The sequence below is a fragment of the Phocoena phocoena genome, chromosome X, assembly GCF_963924675.1.
Source record: "Phocoena phocoena chromosome X, mPhoPho1.1, whole genome shotgun sequence".
Classification (NCBI taxonomy): domain Eukaryota; kingdom Metazoa; phylum Chordata; class Mammalia; order Artiodactyla; family Phocoenidae; genus Phocoena; species Phocoena phocoena.
In genome coordinates this window covers 84,828,002-84,851,637 of record NC_089240.1, presented here as the reverse complement: position 1 = coordinate 84,851,637, position 23,636 = coordinate 84,828,002, and the positions used below count along the sequence as shown (strand labels likewise).

The 23,636-nt window shown below is 40.0% G+C and overlaps 1 protein-coding gene across 1 annotated transcript in view; it reads left to right on the top strand.

Annotated features, from left to right (window-relative positions):
- SYTL4 (synaptotagmin like 4) overlaps nucleotides 1-23,636 on the top strand; it is a 43,074-nt gene that overhangs the window by 5,746 nt on the left and 13,692 nt on the right. Inside the window, exons 5-9 of the mRNA XM_065900604.1 lie at nucleotides 21,504-21,605; nucleotides 22,075-22,150; nucleotides 22,485-22,575; nucleotides 22,688-22,791; nucleotides 23,327-23,422. Coding sequence (XP_065756676.1) covers nucleotides 21,504-21,605; nucleotides 22,075-22,150; nucleotides 22,485-22,575; nucleotides 22,688-22,791; nucleotides 23,327-23,422 — 469 coding nt within the window. The remainder of the gene's footprint in view (nucleotides 1-21,503; nucleotides 21,606-22,074; nucleotides 22,151-22,484; nucleotides 22,576-22,687; nucleotides 22,792-23,326; nucleotides 23,423-23,636) is intronic.

Sequence of the window (23,636 nt, the reverse complement as noted above, 5' to 3'; positions counted from 1 at the left end):
TGTAATAACCCATAATGGAAAAAAATCTGAAAAAGAATATATATATATATATGCATATAACTGTGAATCACTTTGCTATACACCTGAAACATTGTAAATCAACTATACTTCAATAAAAAGTAAATAAAATAAAATACAATACTTGGGAAAAAAAGAAATTGCTTTCTATATACTTCTTTTCTGTAACCCGAGGGGAGGGGCAAAAGACAACTTGAGGATCCTGGGTTTCAGTCTCCTGAAAGTCTCTTAAATGTCTGGGCTCACTCAGTCCAGCTCTGGATGCATCCTCTAGTTCATACCAGTGACCCTGAAAGATGATGTCCCCCAGCAGGCTTGTCTGCCTCTGTTGGGGTCTCCCAGTGATACCTAGGGCTGCAAATCTTGAGGATTTTTGTTTTCCTTGTCTTACCCCAGGACTGCCTGCTCACTTAATCTGTACATCTCCACATTGGAAGTTTTGCTGAGCTAGATCTTTCTTCTGTTTTCTTAGCCATGACTTTTTCAACTTTATGACTTGAGGCTTTATTCCTTTCCTCATTTGGCTGCTGCTGGTGAATTTTTGACTTTTTATTTGTGTTTTTTTCCCCTAACTTTCTCTTGGCCAAAGAGAAATGACTTTATCATGTTTAATATGATTGATGAAAAGCAATATAGAAATATATCAAATGAGTCCCCAGTAACCTCACTTCCTCTGCCCCAGACAGTTCTTGTTACCAGTCATTAATAATTTTGATATATGGACTACCAGACTGCCTAAATGTACAAATATGGGTTGGATTTTTCAAGTTTTAATTTCTTTTTACAAAAGGATCGTACTGTATACATTTTAAGTGAAAAAATGAGACAATTTAAAAAACTCAAGAGGGCTTCCCTGGTGGCGCAGTGGTTGAGAGTCCGCCTGCCGATGCAGGGGACGCGGGTTCGTGCCCCGGTCCGGGAGGATCCCGCGTGCCGCGGAGCGGCTGGGCCCGTGAGCCATGGCTGCTGAGCCTGCGCGTCCGGAGCCTGTGCTCCGCGACGGGAGAGGCCGCAACAGTGAGAGGCCCGCGTACCGCAAAGAAAAAAAAAAAAAACAAAAAACTCAAGAATACAGATAATATGGAAAATGGGCAAAAGATTTGAACATTTTACCAAAGATGATATACAGATATCAAATAAACACATGAAAAGATGCTCAACATCATTAGTCATTAGGGAAATGCAAATTAAAATCATATGATGCTACTGTGTACCCACTAGAATGGCTAAAATTATAAAGACTGACTATAACAGTTTTTGTTAATTTAAATTTTTATTGAAGTATAGTCAATTTACAGTCTTGTGCTAATTTCTGCTGTACAGCAAAGTGACTCAGTTATGCACATATATACATTCTTTTCAAATATTTTTTCCGTTATGAATTATCCCAGGAGATTGGATATAGTTCCCTGTGCTATACAGTAGGACCTTGTTGTTATCCATTCTAAAAGTAATAGTTTGCATCTATTAACCCCAAACTCCCTGTCCATCCCTCTCCCTCCTCCTATCCCCCTTGGCAACCACAAGTCTGTTCTCTATGTCTGTGAGTCTATTTCTGTTTTGTAGCTAGGTTCATTTGTACCATAGTTTAGATTGCACATATAAGTGGTATCGTATGGTATTTGGCTTTCTCTTTCTGACTTCACTTAGTAAGATAATCTCTAGTTGCATCTATGTTGCTGCAAATGGCATTATTTCTTTCTTTTTTGTGGCTGAGTAGTATTCCATTGTATGTGTGTACCATATCTTCTTTATCCATTCATCTGTCGATGGACATTTAGGTTGTTTCTATGTCTTGGTTATTGTGAATAGTGCTGCTTTGAACACAGGGTTGCATGTATCTTTTTGAATTATAGTTTTGTCCGGGTATATGCCCAGGAGTGGGATTGCTAGATCGTATGGTAACTCTACTTGTAGTTTTCTGAGGAACATCCATACTGTTTTGCATAGTGGCTGCACCAGTTTACATTCCCACCAACAGTGTAGGAGGATTCCCTTTTCTCCACACCCTCTCCATCATTTGTTACTTGTAGACTTTTTGATGATGGCCAGTATGAGGTGGTACCTCATTATAGTTTTGATTTGCATTTCTCTAATCAGTGATGTTGAGCATCTTTTCATGTGCCTGTTGGTCATCTGCATGTCTTCTTTGGAGAAATGTCTGTTAAAGTCTTCTGCCCATTTTTCAACTGGGTGGTTTGTTTTTTTGTTGTTGAGTTGTATGAGCTGTTTGTATATTTTGGAGATTAAGCCCTTGCTGGTTGCATCATTTGCAAATATTTTCTCCCATTCTGTAGGTTGTCTTTTCGTTTTGTTTATAGTTTCATTTGCTGTGCAAAAGCTTGTAAGTTTGATTAGGTCCCATTTGTTTATTTTTGTTTTTATGTCTATTGCCTTGGGAGACTGACCTAAGAAAATATTACTACAGTTTATGTCTGAGAATGTTTTGCTTAGGTTCTCTTCTAGTTTTATGGTGTCATGTCTTATATTTAAGTCTTTAAACCATTTTGAGTTTATTTTTGTGCATGGTGTGAAGGTGTGTTCTAATGTCATTGATTTATATGCAGCTGTCCAACTTTCCCAGCACGACTTGCTAAAGAGACTGTCTTTTTACTATTTTAGATTCTTGCTTCTTTTGTCAAAGACTGACTGTAGGTGTGTAGGTTTATTTCTTGGCTGTCTATTCTGTTCCATTGATCCATATGTCTCTTTTTGTACCAATACCACACTGTTTTGATTACTGTAGCTTTGTAGTATTTTATGAAGTCTGTGAGAGTTATGTCACCTGCAGACAGGTGTTTTTTTTCCCTCAGAATTACTTTGGCAGTTCTGGGCCTTTTATGGTTCCATGTAAATTTTTGGATTATTTGTTCTAGTTCTGTGAAAAATGTCATAGGTAATTTGATAAGGATTGCATTAAATCTGTAGATTGCTTTGGGTAGTATTGCCATTTCAAGAATATTAAATCTTCCAATCCAAGAGCATGGGGTATCTTTTTTTTTTTTTTTTTTTAAACATCTTTATTGGGGTATAATTGCTTTACAATGGTGTGTTAGTTTCTGCTTTACAACAAAGTGAATCAGCTATACATATACATATGTTCCCATATGTCTTCCCTCTTGCGTCTCCCTCCCTCCCACTCTCCCCATCCCACCCTTCCAGGCTGTCACAAAGCACCGAGCTAATATCCCTGTGCCTTGCGGCTGCTTCCCCCCAGCTATCTACCTTACTACGTTTGTTAGTGTGTATATGTCCATGACTCTCTCTCGCCCTGTCAAAACTCACCCTTCCCCCTCCCCATATCCTTAAGTCCGTTCTCCAGTAGGTCTGCGTCTTTATTCCTATCTTACCCCTAGGTTCTTCATGACATTTTTTTCCCTTAAATTCCATATATATGTGTTAGCATACGGTATTTGTCTTTTTCTTTCTGACTTACTTCACTCTGTATGACAGATTCTAGGTCTATCCATCTTGTTACAAATAGCTCAATTTCATTTCTTTTTAAGGCTGAGTAATATTCCATTGTGTATATGTGCCACGTCTTCTTTATCCATTCATCCGATGATGGGCGCTTAGGTTGTTTCCATGTCCTGGCTATTGTAAATAGAGCTGCAATGAACATTTTGGTACATGACTCTCTTTGAATTTTGGTTTTCTCAGGGTATATGCCAAGTAGTGGGATTGCTGGGTCATATGGTAATTCTATTTGTAGTTTTTTAAGGAACCTCCATACTGTTCTCCACAGTGGCTGAACCAATTCACATTCCCACCAGAAGAGCATGGGGTATCTTTCTATTTCTTTGAATCCTCTTTAATTTCCTTTATTAATATTTTATAGTTCTCAGCATATAAGTCTTTCATTTCCTTGGTCAGGTTTATTCGTAGGTATTTTATTTTGGTGCAATTCTAGAAGGTATTTTTTTTTACATTCTCTTTCTGATATTTCATTGTCATTGTAAAGATGCAATTGATTCTGGGTGTCAATCTTGTATCCTGCTACTTTGCTGAACTCATTTATTAGATCTAATAGTTTTTGTGTGGAGTCCTTAGTGTTTTCTATGTATAGTATCATGTCATCTGCATATAGTGTCAATTTTTCCTCTTCCCTTCCAATATGGATACCTTTTATCTCTTTTTCTTGTCTGTGGCTAGGACTTCCAATACTATGTTGAATAGAGGAGGTGAGAGCGGGCATACTTGTCTTGTTCCAGAGTTGAGCACGAAGGCTTTCAGCTTCTCACCATTGACTATTACAATGGCTGTGGGATTGTCATAAATGGCTTTCATTATGTTGAGATATGTTCCCTCTATACCCATTTTGGTAAGAGTTTTTATCATCAATGGATGTTGAATTTTGGCTTTTTCTGCATCTACTGAGAGGATCATGTGGTTTTTGACTTTTCTTTTGTTTATGCGGTGTATTAAATTGATTGTTTTGCGTATTTTGAACCATCCTTGTGAACTTGGGATGAATCCCACTGGTCGTGGTGTATGATATTTTTTAATGTATAGTTGGATTCGGTGTGCTAATATTTTGTTGAGAAGTTTTGCATCTATACTCATCAAAGGTATTGGCCTATAATTTTCTTTTTTTCATGGTATCTTTGTCTGGTTTTGGTATCAGAGTGATGGTGGCTTCACAGAATGTCTTTGGGAGTGATCCCTCCTCTTCAGTCTTTTGGAAGAGTTTGAGAAGAATCAGTATAAGTTCTTCTTTGTGTGTTTGCTAGAATTCGCTTGTGAAGCCATCTGGCTCCAGACTTTTGTTTGTAGGGAGGTTTTTTTTTAACATCTTTATTGGAGTATAATTGCTTTACAATGGCGTGTTTGTTTCTGCTTTATAACAAAGTGAATCAGCTATACATATACATATATCCCGATATCTCCTCCCTCTTGCGTCTCCCTCCCACTCTCCCTATCCCACCCCTCTAGGTGGTCACAAAGCACGGAGCTGACCTCCCTGTGCTATGCAGCTGCTTCCCACTAGTTATTGGTTTTACATTTGGTACTGTATATATGTCCATGCCACCCTATCACTTTGTCCCAGCTTACCCTTCCCACTCCCCGTGTCCTCAAGTCCATTCTCTACATCTGTGTCTTTATTCCTGTCCTGCCCCTAGGATCTTCAGAAGCATTTTTTTTTTAGATCCCCTATATATGTGTTAGCATACGATATTTGTTTTTCTCTTTCTGACTTACTTCACTCTGTATGACAGACTCTAGGTCCATCCACCTCACTACAAATAAGTCAACTTCATTTCTTTTTATGGCTGAGTAATATTCCATTGTATATATGTGCCACATCTTCTTTATCCATTCATCTGTCGATGGACACTTATGTTGCTTCCATGTCCTGGCTATTGTAAATAGAATTGCAATGAACATTGTGATACATGACTCTTTTTGAATTATGGTTTTCTTGGGGTATATGTCAAGTAGTGGGATTGCTGGGTCATATGGTACTTCTATTTTTAGTTTTTTAAGGAACCTCCACACTGTTCTCCATAGTGGCTGTATCAATTTACATTCCTACCAGCAGTGCAAGAGAGTTCCCTTTTCTCCACACTCTCTCCAGGATTTATTGTTTATAGATTGTTTGATGATGGCCATTGTGACTGGTGTGAGGTGATACCTCATTGTAGTTTTGATTTGCATTTCTCTAATGATTAGTGATGTTGAGTATTCTTTCATGTGGTATGTTGGCAATCTGTATATCTTCTTTGGAGAAATGTCTATTTAGGTCTTCTGCCCATTTTTGGGTTGGGTTGTTTGTTTTTTTGATATTGAGTTGCATGAGCTACTTGTAAGTTTTGGAGATTAATCCTTTGTCAGTTGCTTCATTTGCAAATATTTTCTCCCATTCTGAGGGTTGCCTTTTCATCTTGTTTATGGTCTCCTTTACTGTGCAAAAGCTTTTAAGTTTCATTAGGTCCCATTTGTTTGTTTTTCTCTAGGAAGTGGGTCAAAAAGGATCTTGCTGTGATTTATGTCATAGAGTGTTCTGCCTGTGTTTTCCTCTAAGAGTTTCATAGTGTCTGGCCTTACATTAAGGCCTTTAATTGATTTTTTTTTTTTTTTGCGGTACGTGGGCCTCTCACTGTTGTGGCCTCTCCCGTTACGGAGCACAGGCTCCGGATGCACAGGCACAGTGGCCATGGCTCATGGGCCCAGCCGCTCCACAGCATGTGGGATCTTCCCGGACCTGGGCACGAACCTATGTCACCTGCATCGGCAGGCAGACTCTCAACCATTGTACCACTAGGGAAGCCCGGTCTTTAATTGATTTTGAGTTTATTTTTATGTATGGTGTTAGGGAGTGTTCTAATTTCATTCTTTTACTTGTAGCTGTCCAGTTTTCCCAGCATCACTTATTGAAGAGGCTGTCTTTTCTCCATTGTATATTCCTGCCTCCTTTATCAAAGATAAGGTGAGACCATATGTGCGTGGGTTTATCTCTGGCCTTTCTGTCCTGTTCCATTGATCTATATTTCGGTCTTTGTGCCAGTACCATACTGTCTTGATTACTGTAGCTTTGTAGTATAGTCTGAAGTCAGGGACCCTGATTCCTCCAGCTCCATTTTTCTTTATCAAGATTGCTTTGGCTATTCGCGGTCTTTTGTGTTTCTATACAAATTGTGAAAACTCTTGTTCTAGTTCTATGAAAAATGCCATTGGTAGTTTTATAGGGATTTCATTGAATCTTTAGATTAGTTTGGGTAGTATACTCATTTTCACAATGTTGATTCTTCCAGTCCAAGAACATGGTATATCACCCCATCTGTTTGTGTCATCTTTAATTTCTTTCATCAGTGTCTTAATAGTTTTCTGCATACAGATCTTTTGTCTCCTCAGGTAGGTTTATTCCTATGCATTTTATTCTTTTTGTTGCAGTGGTAAATGGGAGTGTTTCCTTAATTTCTCTATCAGATTATTTATCATTAGTGTATAGGAATGCAAGAGATTTATGTGCATTAATTTTGTATCCTGCTACTTTACCAAATTCATTGATTAGCTCTAGTAGTTTTCTGGTAGCATCTTCAGGATTCCATGTATACTATCATATCATCTGCAAACAGTGACAGCTTTACTTCTTCTTTTCTGATTTGGACTCCTTTTCATTCTTTTTCTTCTCTGATTCCTGTGGCTAAAACTTCCAAAACTATGTTGAATAATAGTGGTGAGAGTGGACAACCTTGTCTTGTTCCTGATCTTAGAGGAAATGGTTTCAGTTTTTCACCACTGAGAATGATGTTGGCTGTGGGTTTGTCATATGTAGCCTTTATGAAGTTCAGGTAAGTTCCCTCTTTGCCTAGTTTCTGGAGGGTTTTTATCATAAGTGGGTGTTGAATTTTGTTGAAAGCTTTTCCTGCATCTATTGAGATGATCATATGGCTTTTCTCCTTCAGTTTGTTAATGTGGTTTATCACATAGATTGATTTGTGTATATTGAAGAATCCTTGCATTCTTGGAATAAACCCCACTTGATCATGGTGTATGATCCTTTTAATGTGCTGTTGGATTCTGTTTGCTAGTATTTTGTTGAGGATTTTTGCATCTATGTTCATCAGTGATATTGGCCTGTAGTTTACTTTCTTTGTGACATCCTTGTCTGGCTTTGGTATCAGGGTGATGGTGGCCTCGTAGAATGAGTTTGAGAGTGTTCCTCCCTTTGCTATATTTTGGAAGAGCTTGAGGAGGATAGGTGTTAGCTCTTCTCTAAACGTTTGATAGAATTCGCCTGTGAAGCCGTCTAGTCCTGGGCTTTTGTTTATTGGAAGATTTTTAATCACTGTTTCAATTTCAGTGCCTGTGATTGTTCTGTTTATATTTTCCATTTCTTCCTGGTTCAGTCTCAGCAGGTTGTGCTTTTCTAAGAATGTGTCCATTTCTTCCAGGTTGTTCATTTTATTGGCATATAGTTGCTTGTCGTAATCTCTCATGATCCTTTGTATTTATGCAGTGTCAGTTGTTATTTCTCCTTTTTCATTTCTCATTCTATTTATTTGAGTCTTCTCCCATTTTTTATTGAAGAGCCTGGCTAATGGCCGAACTTCGGGTTTTTTTGTTCTTCTCTCTCTAATTGCTTTAGGTGTAAGGTTAGGTTGTTTATTTGAGATGTTTCTTGTTTCTTGAAGTATAATTTTATTGCTATAAACTTCTCTCTTACAACTACTTTTGCTGCATCACATAGGTTTAGGGTCGTCATGTTTTCATTGTCATTTGTTGCTAGGTATTATTTGATTTCCTCTTTGATTTCTTCAGTGATCTCTTGGTTATTTAGCAGTGTGTGGTTTAGCCTCCCTGTGTTTGTATTTTTTACAGATTTTTTTCTGTAATTTATATCTAGTCTCATAGCGTTGTGGTTGGAAAAGATACTTGATACAATTTCAATTTTCTTAAATTTACCAAGGCTTGATTTGTGACCCAAGATCTGATCTATCCAGGAGAATGTTCCATGAGCACTTGAGAAGGAAGTGTATTCTGTCATTTTTGGATGGAATGTCCTATAGATATCAATTAAGTCCATCTTGTTTAGTGCATCATTTAAAGCTTGTACTTTCTTACCTATTTTCATTCTGGATGATCTGTCCATTGGTGAAAGTAGGGCGTTAAAGTCCCCTACTATGATTGTGTTACTGTCGATTTCCCCTTTTATGGCTGTTAGCATTTGGCTTATGTATTGAGGTGATCCTATGTTGGGTGCATAAATATTTACAATTTTTATATCTTATCCTTGGATTTATCCCTTGATCACTATGTAGTATCTTTCTTTGTCTCTTGTAATAGTCTTTATTTTAAAGTCTATTTTGTCTAATATGAGAATTGCTATTCCAGCTTTAATTTGATTTCCATTTGCATGGAATATCTTTTTCTATCCCCTCACTGTCAGTCTGTATGAGTCCCTAGGACTGAAGTGGGTCTTTTGTAGACAGCATGTATATGGGTCTTGTTTTTATTTCCATTCAGCCAGTCTGTGTCCTTTGGTTGGAGCATTTAATCCATTTACATTTAAGGTAGTTATCGATATGTATGTTCCTATTACCATTTTCTTAATTATTTTGGGTTTGTTATTGTACGTCTTTACCTTCTCTTGTGTTTCCTGCCTAAAGAAGTTCCTTTAGCATTTGTTGTTAAGCCGGTTTGGTGGTGCTGAATTCTCTTAGCTTTTGCTTGTCTCTAAAGGTTTTAATTTCTACATTGAATCTGAATGAGATCCTTGCTGGGTAGAGTAATGTTGGTTGTAGGTTTTTCTCTTTCATCACTTTAAATATGTCCTGCCACTCTCTTCTGGTTTGAAGATTTTCTGGTGAAAGATTAGCTGTTAATCTTATGGGAATTCCCTTGTATGTTATTTTTTGTTTTTCCCTTGCTGCTTTTAATATTTTTTCTTTGTATTTAATTTTTGATAGTTTGATTAATGTGGCTTAGCTTGTTTCTTGGATTTTTCCTGTATGGGACTCTCTGCGCTTCCTGGACTTGATTGACTATTTCCTTTCCCGTATTAAGGACGTTTTCATCTATAATCTGTTCAGATATTTTCCCAGTCCCTTTCTTTTTCTCTTCTTCTTCTGGGACCCCTATAATTCTAATGTTGGTGCGTTTAATGTTTTCCCAGAGGTCTCTGAGACTGTCCTCAGTTCTTTTCATTCATTTTTCTTTATTCTGCTTTGCAGTAGATACTTCCACTACTTTATCTTCCAGGTCACTTATCCATTCTTCTGCCTAGTTATTCTGCTATTGATTCCTTCTAGAGAATTTTAAATTTCATTTATTGTGTTGTTCATCATTGTTTGTTTGGTTTTTAATTCTTGTAAGTCTTTGTTTGGTCTGGCGTGTTTTTTTTTGCGGTATGTGGGTCTCTCGGTGTTGTGGCCTCTCCCGTTGCAGAGCACAGGCTCTGCACACGCAGGCTCAGTGGCCATGGCTCACGGGCCCAGCCGCTCCGCGGCATGTGGTATCCTCCCAGACCGGAAACGAACCCACGTCCCCTTCATCGGCAGGCGGACTGTCAACCACTGCAGCACTAGGGAACCCCTTGTCTGGTGGGTTTTTACCTTGCTCCTTCATCTGCTGTGTGTTTCTCTGTCTTCTCATTTCGCTTAACTTACTGTGTTTGGGGTCTCCTATTCGCAGGCTGCAGGTTCGTAGTTCCTGTTGCTTTTGGTGTCTGCCCCCAGTGAGTAAGGTTGGTTCAGTGGGGTGTATAGGGTTCTGGTGGAGGGGAGTGGTGCCTGTGTTCTGGTGGATGAGACTGGATCTTGTCTTTCTGGTATGCAGGAGCGCATCTGGTGGTGTGTTTTGGGGTGTCTTTGACCTTATAATGATTTTAGTCAGCCTCTCTGCTTATGCGTGGGGTTGTGTTCCTGTCTTGCTAATTGTTTGGCATAGGTTGTCCAGCACTGTAGCTTGCTGGTCGTTGAGTGGAGCTGTGTCTTAGCATTGAGGTGGTGATCTCTGGGACAGCTTTTGCCATTTGATATTACATGGAGCTGGGAGGTCTCTGGTGGAGTAGTGTCCTGAACTCAGCTCTCCCACTTCAGAGGCATAGGCCCAACACCTGGCTGGAGCACCAAGACCCTGTCAGCCACATGGCTCCGAAGAAAAGGGAGAAAAGAAAGAAAGAAAGAAAAAAATAATAAGATAAAATAAAGTTATTAAAATAAAAAAAATTATGAAAAACTAAAAAGTAGTAAAAAAAAAAAAAGAAAGAAGAGAGCAACCAAACCAAAAAACAAATCTATCAATGATAAGACTCGCTAAAAAATATATTAAAAAAAAAAAGAAATGGACAGAACCCTGGGACAAATGGTAAAAGCAAAGCTCTACAGACAAAATCACACAAGGAAGCATACACATGCACACTCACAAAAAGATAAAAAGGAGAAAAGAATATTTATCTATATATATAAAAACAGAGGAGGAGAGCAATCAAATCAATAAACAAACCTTCCAGTGATAATAAACTCTAAATACTAAACTACGATCAACATAAAACCAGAAACAAATTAGATGCAGAAAGCAAACCCCAAGTCTACAGTTGCTCCCAAAGTCCACCACCTCAATTTTGGGATGATTCGTCTATTCAGATATTCCAGAGTTGCAGGGTGCATCAAGTTGATTGTGGAGATTTAATCTGCTGCTCCTGAGGCTGCTGGGAGAAATTTCCCTTTCTCTTCTTTGTTTGCACAGCTCCTGGGATTCACCTTTGGATTTGGCCCCACCTCTGCATGTAGGTCACCTGAGCGCGTTTGCTGTTCAGTCAGACAAGATGGGGTTAAAGGAGCAGCTGATTAGGGGGCTCTGGCTCACTCAGGCTGGGGGTATGGAGGAGTACGGAATGTGGGGCAAGCCTGTGGTAGCAGAGGCCAGCATGACGTTGCAACACCCTGAGGCACGCTGTGTGTTCTCTGTAGGGAGTTTTTTAAAATTACAGATTCTATCTCACTTCTAGTGATCAGTTTGGTGGGCTTTATGTTTCTAGAAAGTTGTCTGTTTCTTCTAGGTTGTCAAATTTGTTGTCATAAAATTGTTCATAGTTTTCTCTTATGTTTTTTTTTGTATTTCTGCAGTATTGGTTGAGATTTCTCCTTTTTCATTTGTGATTTTGTTTATTTGGGTTCTCTCTCTTTTCTTCTTGGTGAGCCTGGCCAGAGGTTTGTCAATTTTGTTTACCCTTTCAAAGAACCAGCTCTTCATTTTATTTACTTTTTCTATTGTCTTTTAAAATCTGTTTCTTGTTTATATCCTTCCTGATCTTTATTACTTCCTTCCTTCTGCTTACTTCAGGTTTTGTTTGTTCTTTTTTTCTAATTTCTTTAGGTGGTATGTTAGGTTGTTTATTTGAGATTTTCCTTGTGTTTTTAGGAAAACCTGTATTGCTATGAACTTCCCTCTAAGAACTGCTATTGCTGCATCCCATAGATTTTGTATGGTTGTGTTTTCATTTGTTGTTTTCTCAAAGTATTTTTTAATTTCCGTTTTGATTTCCTTGTTGACCCATTGGTTTTTTAGTAGCATGTTGTTTAGTCTCTGTGTAATCATTTTTCTGTCATTTCTTTTACTGTGGTTTATTTCTAGTTTCATGCCATTGTGGTCAGAGAAGATTCTTGAAATAATTTCTATACTCTTAAATTTGTTGAGGTTAGATTGACCTAGTATGTGGTCAATCCTAGACAATGTTCCATGTGCAGTTGAAAAGAATGTGTATTCTGGGTTTTTTTTAGATGTAATATCCTGAAAATATCAGTTAAGTCTAACTGTTCTGCTGTATCATTTAGGATCTCTCTTGCCTTACTGATTTTTTTGTCTAGAAGATCTGCCCATTGATGTGAGTGTGGTGTTAAAGTTTCCTACTATTATTATATTCCCGTCAATTTCTCCCTTAATGTCTGTTAGTGTTTGTTTTATGTGTTTGGGTTCTCCTGTATTAGGTGCATGTATGTTGATAAGTGTAAAATTCTCTTCTTGTATTGATCCTTTTACCATTATATAGTGTCCTTCTTTATCTTTCTTTATGGCCTTTGTTTAAAAGTCTATTTTGTCTGATATGAGTATTGCAACTCCTGCTTTCTTGTCATTTCCATTTACATGAAATAACTTTTTCCATCCCCTCACTTTCAGCCTGTGTGTGTCCTTTGCCCTAAGGTGGGTCTCTTGTAGGCAGCATATTGTAGGCTCTTGTTTTTTTGTATCCAGGCTGCCACTCTATGTCTTTTTTTTTTTTTTTTTATTAATTTATTTATTTTTGCTGTGTTGGGTCTTCGTTTCTGTGCGAGGGCTTTCTCTAGTTGTGGCAAGCGGGGGCCACTCTTCATCGCGGTGCGCGGGCCTCTCATTATCGCAGCCTCTCTTGTTGAGGAGCACAGGCTCCAGATGCGCAGGCTCAGTAGTTGTGGCTCACGGGCCTAGTCGCTCCGCGGCATGTGGGATCATCCCAAACCAGGGCTCGAACCCGTGTCCCCTGCATTAGCAGGCAGATTCTCAACCACTGCGCCACCAGGGAAGCCCCCACTCTATGTCTTTTGATTGGAGCATTCAGTCCATTGACATTTTAGGTAATTACAGATATGTATGTATTTATTGCCATTTAAAACCTTGTTTTCCAGTTGACTCTATGTTTCTTCTTTGTTCCTGTCTTTTTCTTTTTGTTTTTCTTTTTGTGGCTTGATAATTTCCTTTTATTTTATGCTTGTGTTCTCTTCTTTTTGTTTTTTGTGAATCTGTTATATATTTTTGATTTGTGGTTGCCCTGTTTTTCAAGTATGTTAACCTCTACCTATGTCTGCTTGCTTTTGACTGATAGACATATAGGCTCAAACACATTCTGAAAAAAAAGAATCTACATTTTCTTACTCTCCTTCCCCACATTTTATGATGTTGATGTCCTCTTTTACATCTTCATGTTTATCCTTTTGCTGTTCCTTGTGTTTATCATCGCTTGCACAAATAGGTTTTTTTTCTCTTTTGATCTGTATACTGGCTAATTTAAGTGATTTACTTTCCAATTGTGATTTCCTCCTTCCTATATCTTCTTGCTTCTTTTCAATTTAGTGAAGACCTTTCAATATTTCTTTTAGGATAGCTTTAGTATTGCTGTATTCTTTTAGTTTTTGCTTGTCTGAGAAATTCTTTATTTCTCCTCCCATTCTAAATGATAATCTTGCTGGGTAGAGCTTTCTAGGTTGCAGATTTTTCTCTTTCAAGACTTTGAATATATTTTGCCATTCCCTCCTGTCCTGCAGCATTTCTGTAGAGAAATCAGCTGATAGCCTTATGGGGATTCTCTTGTAATTAACTCTGTTTTTCTCTTGCTGCCTTTAGAATCCTCTCTTTAACTTTTTCCATTTTATTATAATATGTCTTAGCGTAGGTCTCTTTGGGATCATCTTGTTTGGGACCCTCTGCTTCTTGTATCTGGATATCTGTTTCGTTCTTAGGTTTGGGAAGTTTTCAGCCATAATTTCTTCAAATACATTTCCTTTCTTTTTTCTTTTAAATTTAGTTATTTATTTATTTTTGGCTGCATTGGGTCTTTGTTGCTGCACGCAGGCTTTCTCTAGTTGCGGCGAGCGGGGCTACTCTTCGTTGCGGTGCGTGGGATTCTCATTGTGGTGGCTTCTCTTGTTGTGGAGCATGGGCTCTAGGTGTGTGGGCTTCAGTAGTTGTGGCGTGCAGGCTCAGTAGTTGTGGTACACGGGCTTGGTTGCTCCACGGCACGTGGGATCTTCCCAGACCAGGGCTCGAACCCGTGTCCCCTGCATTGGCAGGCGGATTCTTAACCACTGCGCCACCAGGGAAGTCCCCTTCAAATACATTTTCAATCCCCTTTTCTCTTTCTCTTCCTTCTGGAATCCCCATTATGCATAGATTGGCATGCTTTATATTATCCCGTAGGTCTCTTATATTGCTTTCACTTTTTTTCTTTTTCATTTGGCTTTCTGCCTGCTGTTTTGATTGGGTAATTTCCATTATTCTATCTTCCAGATCAGTTATTCTTTCCTCTGCATTATTCATTCTGCTGTTCATTGCCTTTAGCTCAGCTTTTGTCTCGGCAAATGAATTTTCTAATTTTTCTTGGTTCCTCCTTATAGTTTCTCATTCCTTTTTATAGTAATCTGCATTTCTGTCAATAGCCTTCCTTAATTCCTTTAGTATTTTCATTATCTCCTATTTGAAATCCATGTCTATTAAACTGAAGTGGTCTGTTTCATTGTTTGTTCTTTCAGGACAATTTTCTTGGTCTTTTAACTGGGAATGGTTCCTCTGCTTCTTCATTTTGCTTGTATTTCTCTTACCCTGTGAGTTTAGGAGAAACTGTTATCTCTTGGAGGGCTATTTATATGCAGGAGTGTTCCTGCGTAGGTCGTTTGGGTTTAAAATTTTTTTGGCGTGAGGGCTGATTTTGGTTTGGTTGTTTGCCATCTCTTTCCTCAGCGTGTGTCGGCTGTGCATGCTCCAGGGGAGATGGCAGGGGTGGGGGGGCAGAGGTTGGTGACTGGTCACAGGACCCTTGGCAGTGGCGGGTCTTATGCACTCCCAGGGAAGTGGGGGCAGTGGCTGGTGCCTGGTCATGGGACCCTTGGTGGCAGTGGGCTGCACACCTTCCTGGGGAGGTGGGGGCAGTGGTTGGCACTCAATCTTGGGACTCTTGATGGTGGCAGTAGTCTGTGCCCATCTCTGGGGTCTGAGACGGCAGTGGTGGCTCACGCCCACCCCTGGAGCTTGTGTAGGCAGTGCCTTGCTGCTTGAGAGTGTGTGCTCGGAGAAAGAAGCTCCTATGGTGAGCTCACCCCTCTCCTAGCACACCCCCCAACAATGGTGCCTTGCCTCTCCGGTGGGCCCATGCTTATTCCTGTATTCCCATGATTGTGGCACACCACATCTTAGCCCCCTCAGGCTGTCTCCACGCAGCCAACCCCAGTCCTCTCCCTGGATATGACCTCCGAAGCCCAAGGCTCAGCACCCAGCCCCCACCTGCCCCAGCGGCTGAGCGTCTCAGGCTGGGGAGTGCCAGATGGTGGCACTGACCTTCTGTGCAGGTCTCTCTCCGCTTTGCCCTCCATAAACCAGTTCTTGCACTCTCCTCCAAGGCTCCGAAGCTCCCCATCTGTCCTGGCTTCATCTCCCCACCAGTGAGAGGACTTACCAGTGTGTGGAAACCTTTCCTCTTTTGCAGCTCCTTCCCAGGGGCACAGGTCCCATCCCTATTCCTTTCTTTCTTTTTTTTCTTTTGTCCTACCCCGGTATGTGGAGATTTTCTTGCCCTTTTCGAAGTCTGAGGTCTTCTGCCAGCGTTCAGTAGATGTTCTGTGAGAATCGTTCCACATGTAGATGTATTTTTGATGTATTTGTGGGAGGAGGTGAGCTCCACTTCCTACTCCTCCGCCATCTTGATCCGATCCCCTGACCATACCAACTTTTTTTTTTTCTGTACATGGGCCTCTCACTGTTGTGGCCTCTCCCATGTGGAGCACAGGCTCCAGAGGCGCAGGCTCAGCAGCCATGGCTCACGGGCCCAGCCGCTCCGCTGATCATACCAATTTTTGATGAGGATATAGAGCAACTGGAATTCTCATACAGTGCTGGTAGGAATGTACAATGGTGCAGCCACTTTGAAAAACAGTTTAGTAGTGTCTTAAGTTAAATGTGCACCTACCTGTGAGTCAGCCTTTAAATTTCTAGGTATTTACTCAAGAGAAGCAAAAAAATATGTCCTAGAAGATATACAGATTGCCAACAAACACATGAAAGAATGCTCAACATCATTAATCATTAGAGAAATGCAAATCAAAACTACAATGAGATATCACCTCACACCAGTCAGAATGGCCATCATCAAACAATCTAGAAACAATAAATGCTGGAGAGGGTGTGGAGGAAAGGGAACCCTCCTGCACTGTTGGTGGGAATGTAAATTGATACAGCCACTATGGAGAACAGTATAGGGGTTCCTTAAAAAACTAAAAATAGAGCTACCATACGACCCAGCCATCCCACTACTGGGCATATACCCAGAGAAAACCATAATTCTAAAAGAGTCGTGTACCACAATGTTCATTGCAGCTCTATTACAATAGCCAGGACATGGAAGCAACCTAAGTGTCCATCAACAGATGAATAGATAAAGAAGATGTGGCACATATATACAATGGAATATTTACTCAGCCATAAAAAAATGAAATTGTTATTTGTAGTGAGGTGGATGGACCTAGAGACTGTCATACAGAGTGAAGTAAGTCAGAAAGAGAAAAACAAATACCGTATGCTAACACATATATATGGAATCTAGAAAAGAAAAAAGGTTTTGAAGAACCTAGGGGCAGGACAGGAATAAAGACACAGATGTAGAGAATGGACTTGAGGACACAGGGAGGGAGAAGGGTAAGCTGGGACAAAGTGAGAGAGTGGCATGGACATATATACACTACCAAATGTAAAACCGATAGCTATTGGGAAGCAGCCACATAGCATAGGGAGGGCAGCTCGGTGCTTTGTGACCACCTAGAGGAGTGGGATAGGGAGGGTAGGAGGGAGACACAAGAGGGAGGGTATATGGGGATATATGTATATGTATAGCTGATTCACTTTTTTATAAAGCAGAAACTAAAACACCATTGTAAAGCAATTATACTCCAATAAAGGTATTAAAAATGTATTAGAAAAAAATAAAAGAATATGTCCATACAAAGACTTGTACATGAATGTTCATAGTGACTTTATTTGTGATCACCAAAACCTAGACACAACCCCAGTGTCTATCAACAGGTGAAGGGATAAACTGCTTTTTTTATACAGTGGAGTACTACTCAGCAGTGGAAAGGAATGGACCACTGATACATGCAACAACATGGATGAATCTCAAAATAATCATGCTGAGTGAAAGAAGCCAAACAAAAAGAGGACATACTGTATGATTCTGTTTATATAAAATTCTAGAAAAAGCAAGCTAAATTTCAGTGACAGCAGATCAGTACTTACTTGGAGATGGGATGAGGAAGGAGAGATGGATTATGAAGGGGCACAAGGAAACTTTGGGGAGTGATAGATATGTTCGATAGCTTAATTGTGGTGATGGTTTCACCAGTGTATACATATGTCAAAACTCATCAAACTGCACACTTAAACATGTGCAGTTTATTTATGTCAGTTATAACTCAAGGTGCAAATGGGAAAAAATGACAGAAGAATATAACATTGACATCTTTCCATGTCAGCACCAAGGGTCTGCCTCATTCTTTTTGCTCTCTGTATGGTGTTTCATTGTATGTATGTACTGTGATTTTATCCACACAGCCTTGGGTGGGTGACTCATCTGTTTTAGGTAATGAGGCCCCCCTTTTTCCTTTGCGGATAAGGATGGCTTTTATTTCCTGAACCTGATTAATACATCTGGCATCATTGGTCAGAATGTAATTTCTGAAGCCCATTGCTTCTGGCTGTCTATGACCTCTTGTCTCATTGGGCTCAGAAGACTCTTATTTATCCTAAACATGGAAACAGATTAAGTGGCCGTAAATGATCTTTTCCATAAAATTATGGAGCCTCAGAGATAATCTAATTCAACCCCCTTATTTTTACAGAAAAGAAAGCAGGATAAGTGATTTACCTGAGATCATACAGATAGTTAGAGCCCAGGACTCCTGTCTCTTAGTGTATTTTTCTACTGCACAGATGTCAAATAATTGCTTTTTTGCCTTACGGTGGTTTGTATCAGCTTTGGATCAGTACGTATTAATCTTTGGGAAAAAATACAAGCAGAAACACTCTCCATGGGCCATTATTAAACTACCTCTCTAGAGGAATGGTTCTGCTTTAGGTTCTTTATTCTTTGCAGCAAATGGGGAAAAAGAATGGTTCTAAAGTAAAAATGAAATCGAACTCCCTGCTGTGTCTTCACCTATAAAGCTAATGCATCTCTCAAGAAATGACCACTGTTTCACCTCTGGCATGCCTTAGGATTTCCACCCCAGCTATCTGTTTTCATAAAGCTATCTCAAACATCATGTTATGTTAACTTGGACAGTTTAGTCTCTACTGCCTAAGACATTATACATTTTGGTTACTTCATTCTTTGCTCATTTGTTATTAGTTCCTTCATTTATTTGATAAATGTCTATGAATGCCTACTATTTTCCAGGCACTGTTTTAGGCAGTGGGATACACTGGTGAAGACAACAAAGTCCCTTGCTTGAGGAGCCTAGATTGGGAGTGGGGGGCACAGACAATAAGGGAATAATCAAGTAAATATATTGTATATCAGATGTTGACAAGCGCTATGGAGAAAAATGAAGTAGATTAAAGGGAGGGAGTGCCAGGAAAGCATATGTGTATATAAGCTGTTTTATCTAGGCCAGCAGGGGAAAAGTCTTAATAATATGATGACATTTGAGAGAAGACAGGAAGCAAAGAGGCACAAACCCTTAGAGTATCTGGGGGAAAGAGGTACTTTCTAGGCAGAGAAAGCAGCAGGTATAAAGACCCTAAGGTGAGTTTGTGTTTGGCACGTGTGAGTCATCTGGAACTGGTGAGCAAGTGGGGAGAGTAGGGGATAAAGACAGAGGTGAGGTGAGAAGCAGATCATGTAAGATATTGTTGGCACTTGTAAGGACTCTGTCTTTTACTCCGAGTGAGAAGGAGGGCTCTGAGTGACAGGATATTATTTTTTCTTTTTTTAAATTGGGGTAAAATTTACATAACATGAGATTAATCATTTTAACAGTTTTAAAGTATACAGTTGAGTAGCTTTTAGTACTTTCAGAATGTTGTGCAACCATCACCACTGTCTAATTTCAGAACATTTTCATCACTCCAAAAAGAAACCCCGTGCCCATTAAGCAGTCACTCTCCATTTCCCTCAGCCCCTAATCTGCTTTCTGTCTCTATGGATTTGCCTATTCTGGACATTTCCTGCAAATGGAATCATACAGAATATGGCCATTTGTGTTTGGCATTTCACTTAGCATAATATTTTCAAGGTTCATCCATGTTGTAGCATGTGTCAGAACTTCATTCCTTTTTATTGTCAATAATATTTCATTATATGGCTGTACCACATTTCCTTTATCTGTTCATCTGTTGATGTACATTTGGACTGTTTCCACCTGTTAGCTATTGTGAATAATGCTGCTATGAACATTTGTGTACAAGTTTTTGTGTGGACACGTGTTTTCAGTTCTGTATTGGGGAGATATATATATATATATATATATATATATATATATATATATATATATATATATATGATTGATTGATGTTTGGCTGCATTGCGAGGCTTGCAGGATCTTAGTTCCCTGACCAGGGATTGACCCCAAGCCCCCAGCAGTGGAAGCGCAGAGTCCTAACCACTGGACCACCAGGGAATTCCCTGGATTTATATTTTAGAAACTCATTTTGGCTGCTGTGTTGAGGGTAGATTGTATGAGGACAAGGGCAGAAGTAGGGAGTTCAGTTAAGAGGCTACTGCAACCATCCAGGAGCTAGGTGATGGTGGTTTAGACCAGAGTAATGGCAGTGGAGGGGGAGAGAACTGGTCATATTCTAGATATACTTTGAAGACAGAGCCAAGAGGATTTGCTAACACATTGGATATGTATTTTGAGAGAACAAGCAGAGTCAAGGGTGATTCTTAAGATTTTTGACCTGAGAAATGAAAGGACAGAGTTGCCATTTGATGAAATTGAGGGAAGAGCAGGTTTGGGGGAGGATTAGGGCTTTGGTTTTGGACTTGCTGTGTTTGAGACATCCCAGCAGAGATGTCAAGTAGGATGTTGGAAATAGAAGTCTGGCGTTTGAGTAAGAGAGAAATTTGGGAATTGTTAGTTTATAGAGCATATTTAAAGCCATGAGACTAGATGAGATCATTTAGGGATAATTCTAGATAGTGAAGAGAAGCAGCCCAAGGAATAAGCGTGGACACAATCCAAAGATTAGAGGTCTAGGAGGTGAGGAGAGACCAGCAAAGGAGATTGATAAGGAGCAGCCAGTGAGGTCAGAGGACCAGGAGAGTGTGGGATCCTGGAGGCCAAGTGAAATTACTTGAGACACTTCAGGAAGAATGATTTTTTTTTCCTTTTCTTGTTCTCACAAATTCCTTGAGGTAAGGGGTCCAGGAATTGTGTCCTTCCCTTTAGAGATGAGGACTGCTGTTTTGAGTGCCCAGGGTCATCCTTCATTAAGCTGAAAAGGAATTCTGGTCTTCTGAATAATATCTTCAAAGCATACTGCTTATTTATGTATACACTTTATGCCCCACTGAGGGCATTTAGTCAAAAATTCAGTCAAAAAATAATTGAGTGCCCACTCTATGCTAGTCTTTCTTCTAGGCATTGGGAACGCAGCAGTGAACAAAATATGTGGTCACTGATCTCCTGGCACTTACTCTAATGGAGGAGAAAGACATTAAACAAATCATTTGTTTAAATTATTGAACAAATTAAGTAATTTATATAAAAGACATAAAAAGTTACATATATGATGACTGCTACCAAGGCAGGGTGCTTTAGGAGCATATTAGGAAGGTTACTAATCCAGACTTGGGGTGGGGGCATGGTCAGAGAGATCTCCAGGAACTGACATATAAGGAGAGACCAGAAGAAGCAATAGATTTAGCCAGAAGTTTCAAGTAAACAAGAAAAATGGCCATTGTGGCCATCCCAGGCAGAGAAAAGAGGGAAGAAGAAGAGCTTTGGCACATTCAGGGAACCAAAAGAGCTTCATCATTCTGGAATGTAAAGTATAAGGAGAGGTGGAGGGTGAAAGATGAGTCTGCAGACGTGAGCAGGGGTCAACTCATAAGGATTTTCTTGCCATGCTAAGGAGTTTGAACTCAATCCCAAGAGCAATGGGGAACCACTGAGCAGTTTTAAAAGCATACTCAGCTCTTAGAAAGATCACTTAGGCTACCATTGTGAAAGGTTGGAAGGAAGCCTGCCTCCCGGCAAGAGAGCCCACTTCCTTTATGTGTTGGCTCTTGGTTTTTATTCTAGTGTTCCATTTGAAGTCCCCAAGCTGAAAAGTGGAAAGAGTGGCCTGGAGGCTGAGAGTGAGAGTGTGGATAGCTACATGGCTGACTCGGATAGCACGTCCAGGTGAGATGCCCCCAGTCCCTGCTGCTTTGCTCAGCCGAGCTCCCATTTTGTTCTCTAGCGCCAGGGTGCGGGAATCCACTGCCTTCAGTGTTCCTGACTTCTGTCCTCAGCAAGGCGAATGAAGTATTTTCTCTGACGTTGCCACAAGTCTTCCAGTAGCACTTCTACTGTTGGCTCTGAGCACAGCCTTCTGGAACATGCTAACTTCCACAGGCTGCTGCACCTTGGAGGAGTCTTCCTGGACGCTGCTATCCCTTAGGCTTGGGGGTTTGAGTGTTTGTGTTTGTACAGAGTTGCTTATCTAATCATCTGCATTCCTTCAAAGTAAATCAGATGTGAAGTTTACCTTCTGGATTTGGTTATTGCAATGGCCTCAAGCCAGTGGCTCTCTTTCCGTAGAGCTTGGGTCCCTAGACAGAAGGGGAAGGGGAGAAGGTGATTTTATTATAGCTTCTGTATCTGCCTCCAGGAGAGACTCTCTGGATAAATCTGGCCTCTTTCCAGAATGGAAGAAGATGTCTGCCCCCAAATCTCAAGTAGAAAAGGTAAGCTTTATTTATTGGTTGGTCGATCTCTGTCTCTCTTTTGTCTGTCTTTGTCTGTGTATGTCTCTCTCTCTTTCTTTTACTTTCCTCAGGAAGAATTTAAATCAAGAGTTCAAACAAATTTTAGTTCAGATTCCCTTGGGAGCATTTTCTAAAGTTTTGGTTGAAACATGTGAGAAAATAGGTTTTGTACAATTTCCTAGGATTAAGTCCTAAGAGTAATCTTTCCTTTAAGTTTGTCATAGGTTAGTGAAAATCTGGGCCTTCTTCCTTACTCTACTCTTCCACCTACTCAACTGTCTTTTTCCATTTCCTTGCCCTTACCTCTTCCTAGGAAGCTCAGCCTGGGGGTCAAAATGTGGTATCTGTGGACGAGGGTGAAATGATATTCAAGAAGAACACCAGAAAAATCCTCAGGCCTTCAGGTAGCTGGTTTCCCTTCATGGCCTTTTGAGATTGAAGTTCTGAGTACTTGGTGGGTTATTCGTACGGAGAAGAGTAGGTTTCTTTTGATTTGGTTTTCGGCCTTCCACTCAGAGTACACTAAATCTGTGATTGATCTTCGCCCGGAAGATGTGGGGCATGAAAGTGGCTCCTTGGGAGACAGAAGCAAATCTGTCCCAGGTCTCAGTGTGGATATGGTAAGTACCCTTGTATTTCACTTGGTCACTCTATGAAATTTTATATATCTAAACTTGACTTTACTGCCTGATACTCTCAGTTCACCTGTTTCTCTAGGAAAAGGTAACATGAATCTTGATTTCCCCCTCAATTTCTTTTTTTTCAGTATCCCCCTCAATTTCTAAAGTAAATCTACTTGCTGAATTGCTTGAAGAAAAAGACTATCTTTCGCTGTCTCTTTTATTTTCTAAACATTGCTTGATATATGGTTGGGGGCTCAAATAAATACTTATCTTGAATATAATGTAAAGAGATGGCTGGGTTGGGGCAGTCAAATGAGAAAGAGATATTCTTATCTTATTATTTTGTGATTTGAGAAGGGTAGTTGGAATATAGTTCGGAAGCCTGAAATGGGGAAACATAAAGATAAGTATGTATGTGTGCATATGACACCTCAGAGCTTATCAACAATTATGGCCCCTACTAAAGGAAGGATATTCATCTTTGAACTTTTTCTTATTTTTATTAACTCTGAATCTGTATTTATTTTTCAAGGAAGAGGAAGAGGAAGAAGAAGAAGACATTGACCACCTGGTGAAGTTGCATCGTCAGAAGCTAGCCAGAAGCAGCATGCGAAGTGGCTCTTCCATGGTAAGTTCTATTAGTTCTGTGGCTATGGACATGTTGGGATACCAGGAAGGATGGAAGTGCCTCCCTAGAGCAGGATCAGGACCTGGGGAAATTCTCCTAGTCACTCTTTCTAGGTAAGTGAGATGCATTTGTTTGTTCCTTTCCTCAGTTTAGACCATAGTTGCTTAGTGCACAGTTAGGTGGCTTTCTCAGCCTCTGCCCTGGAGATTCTTAC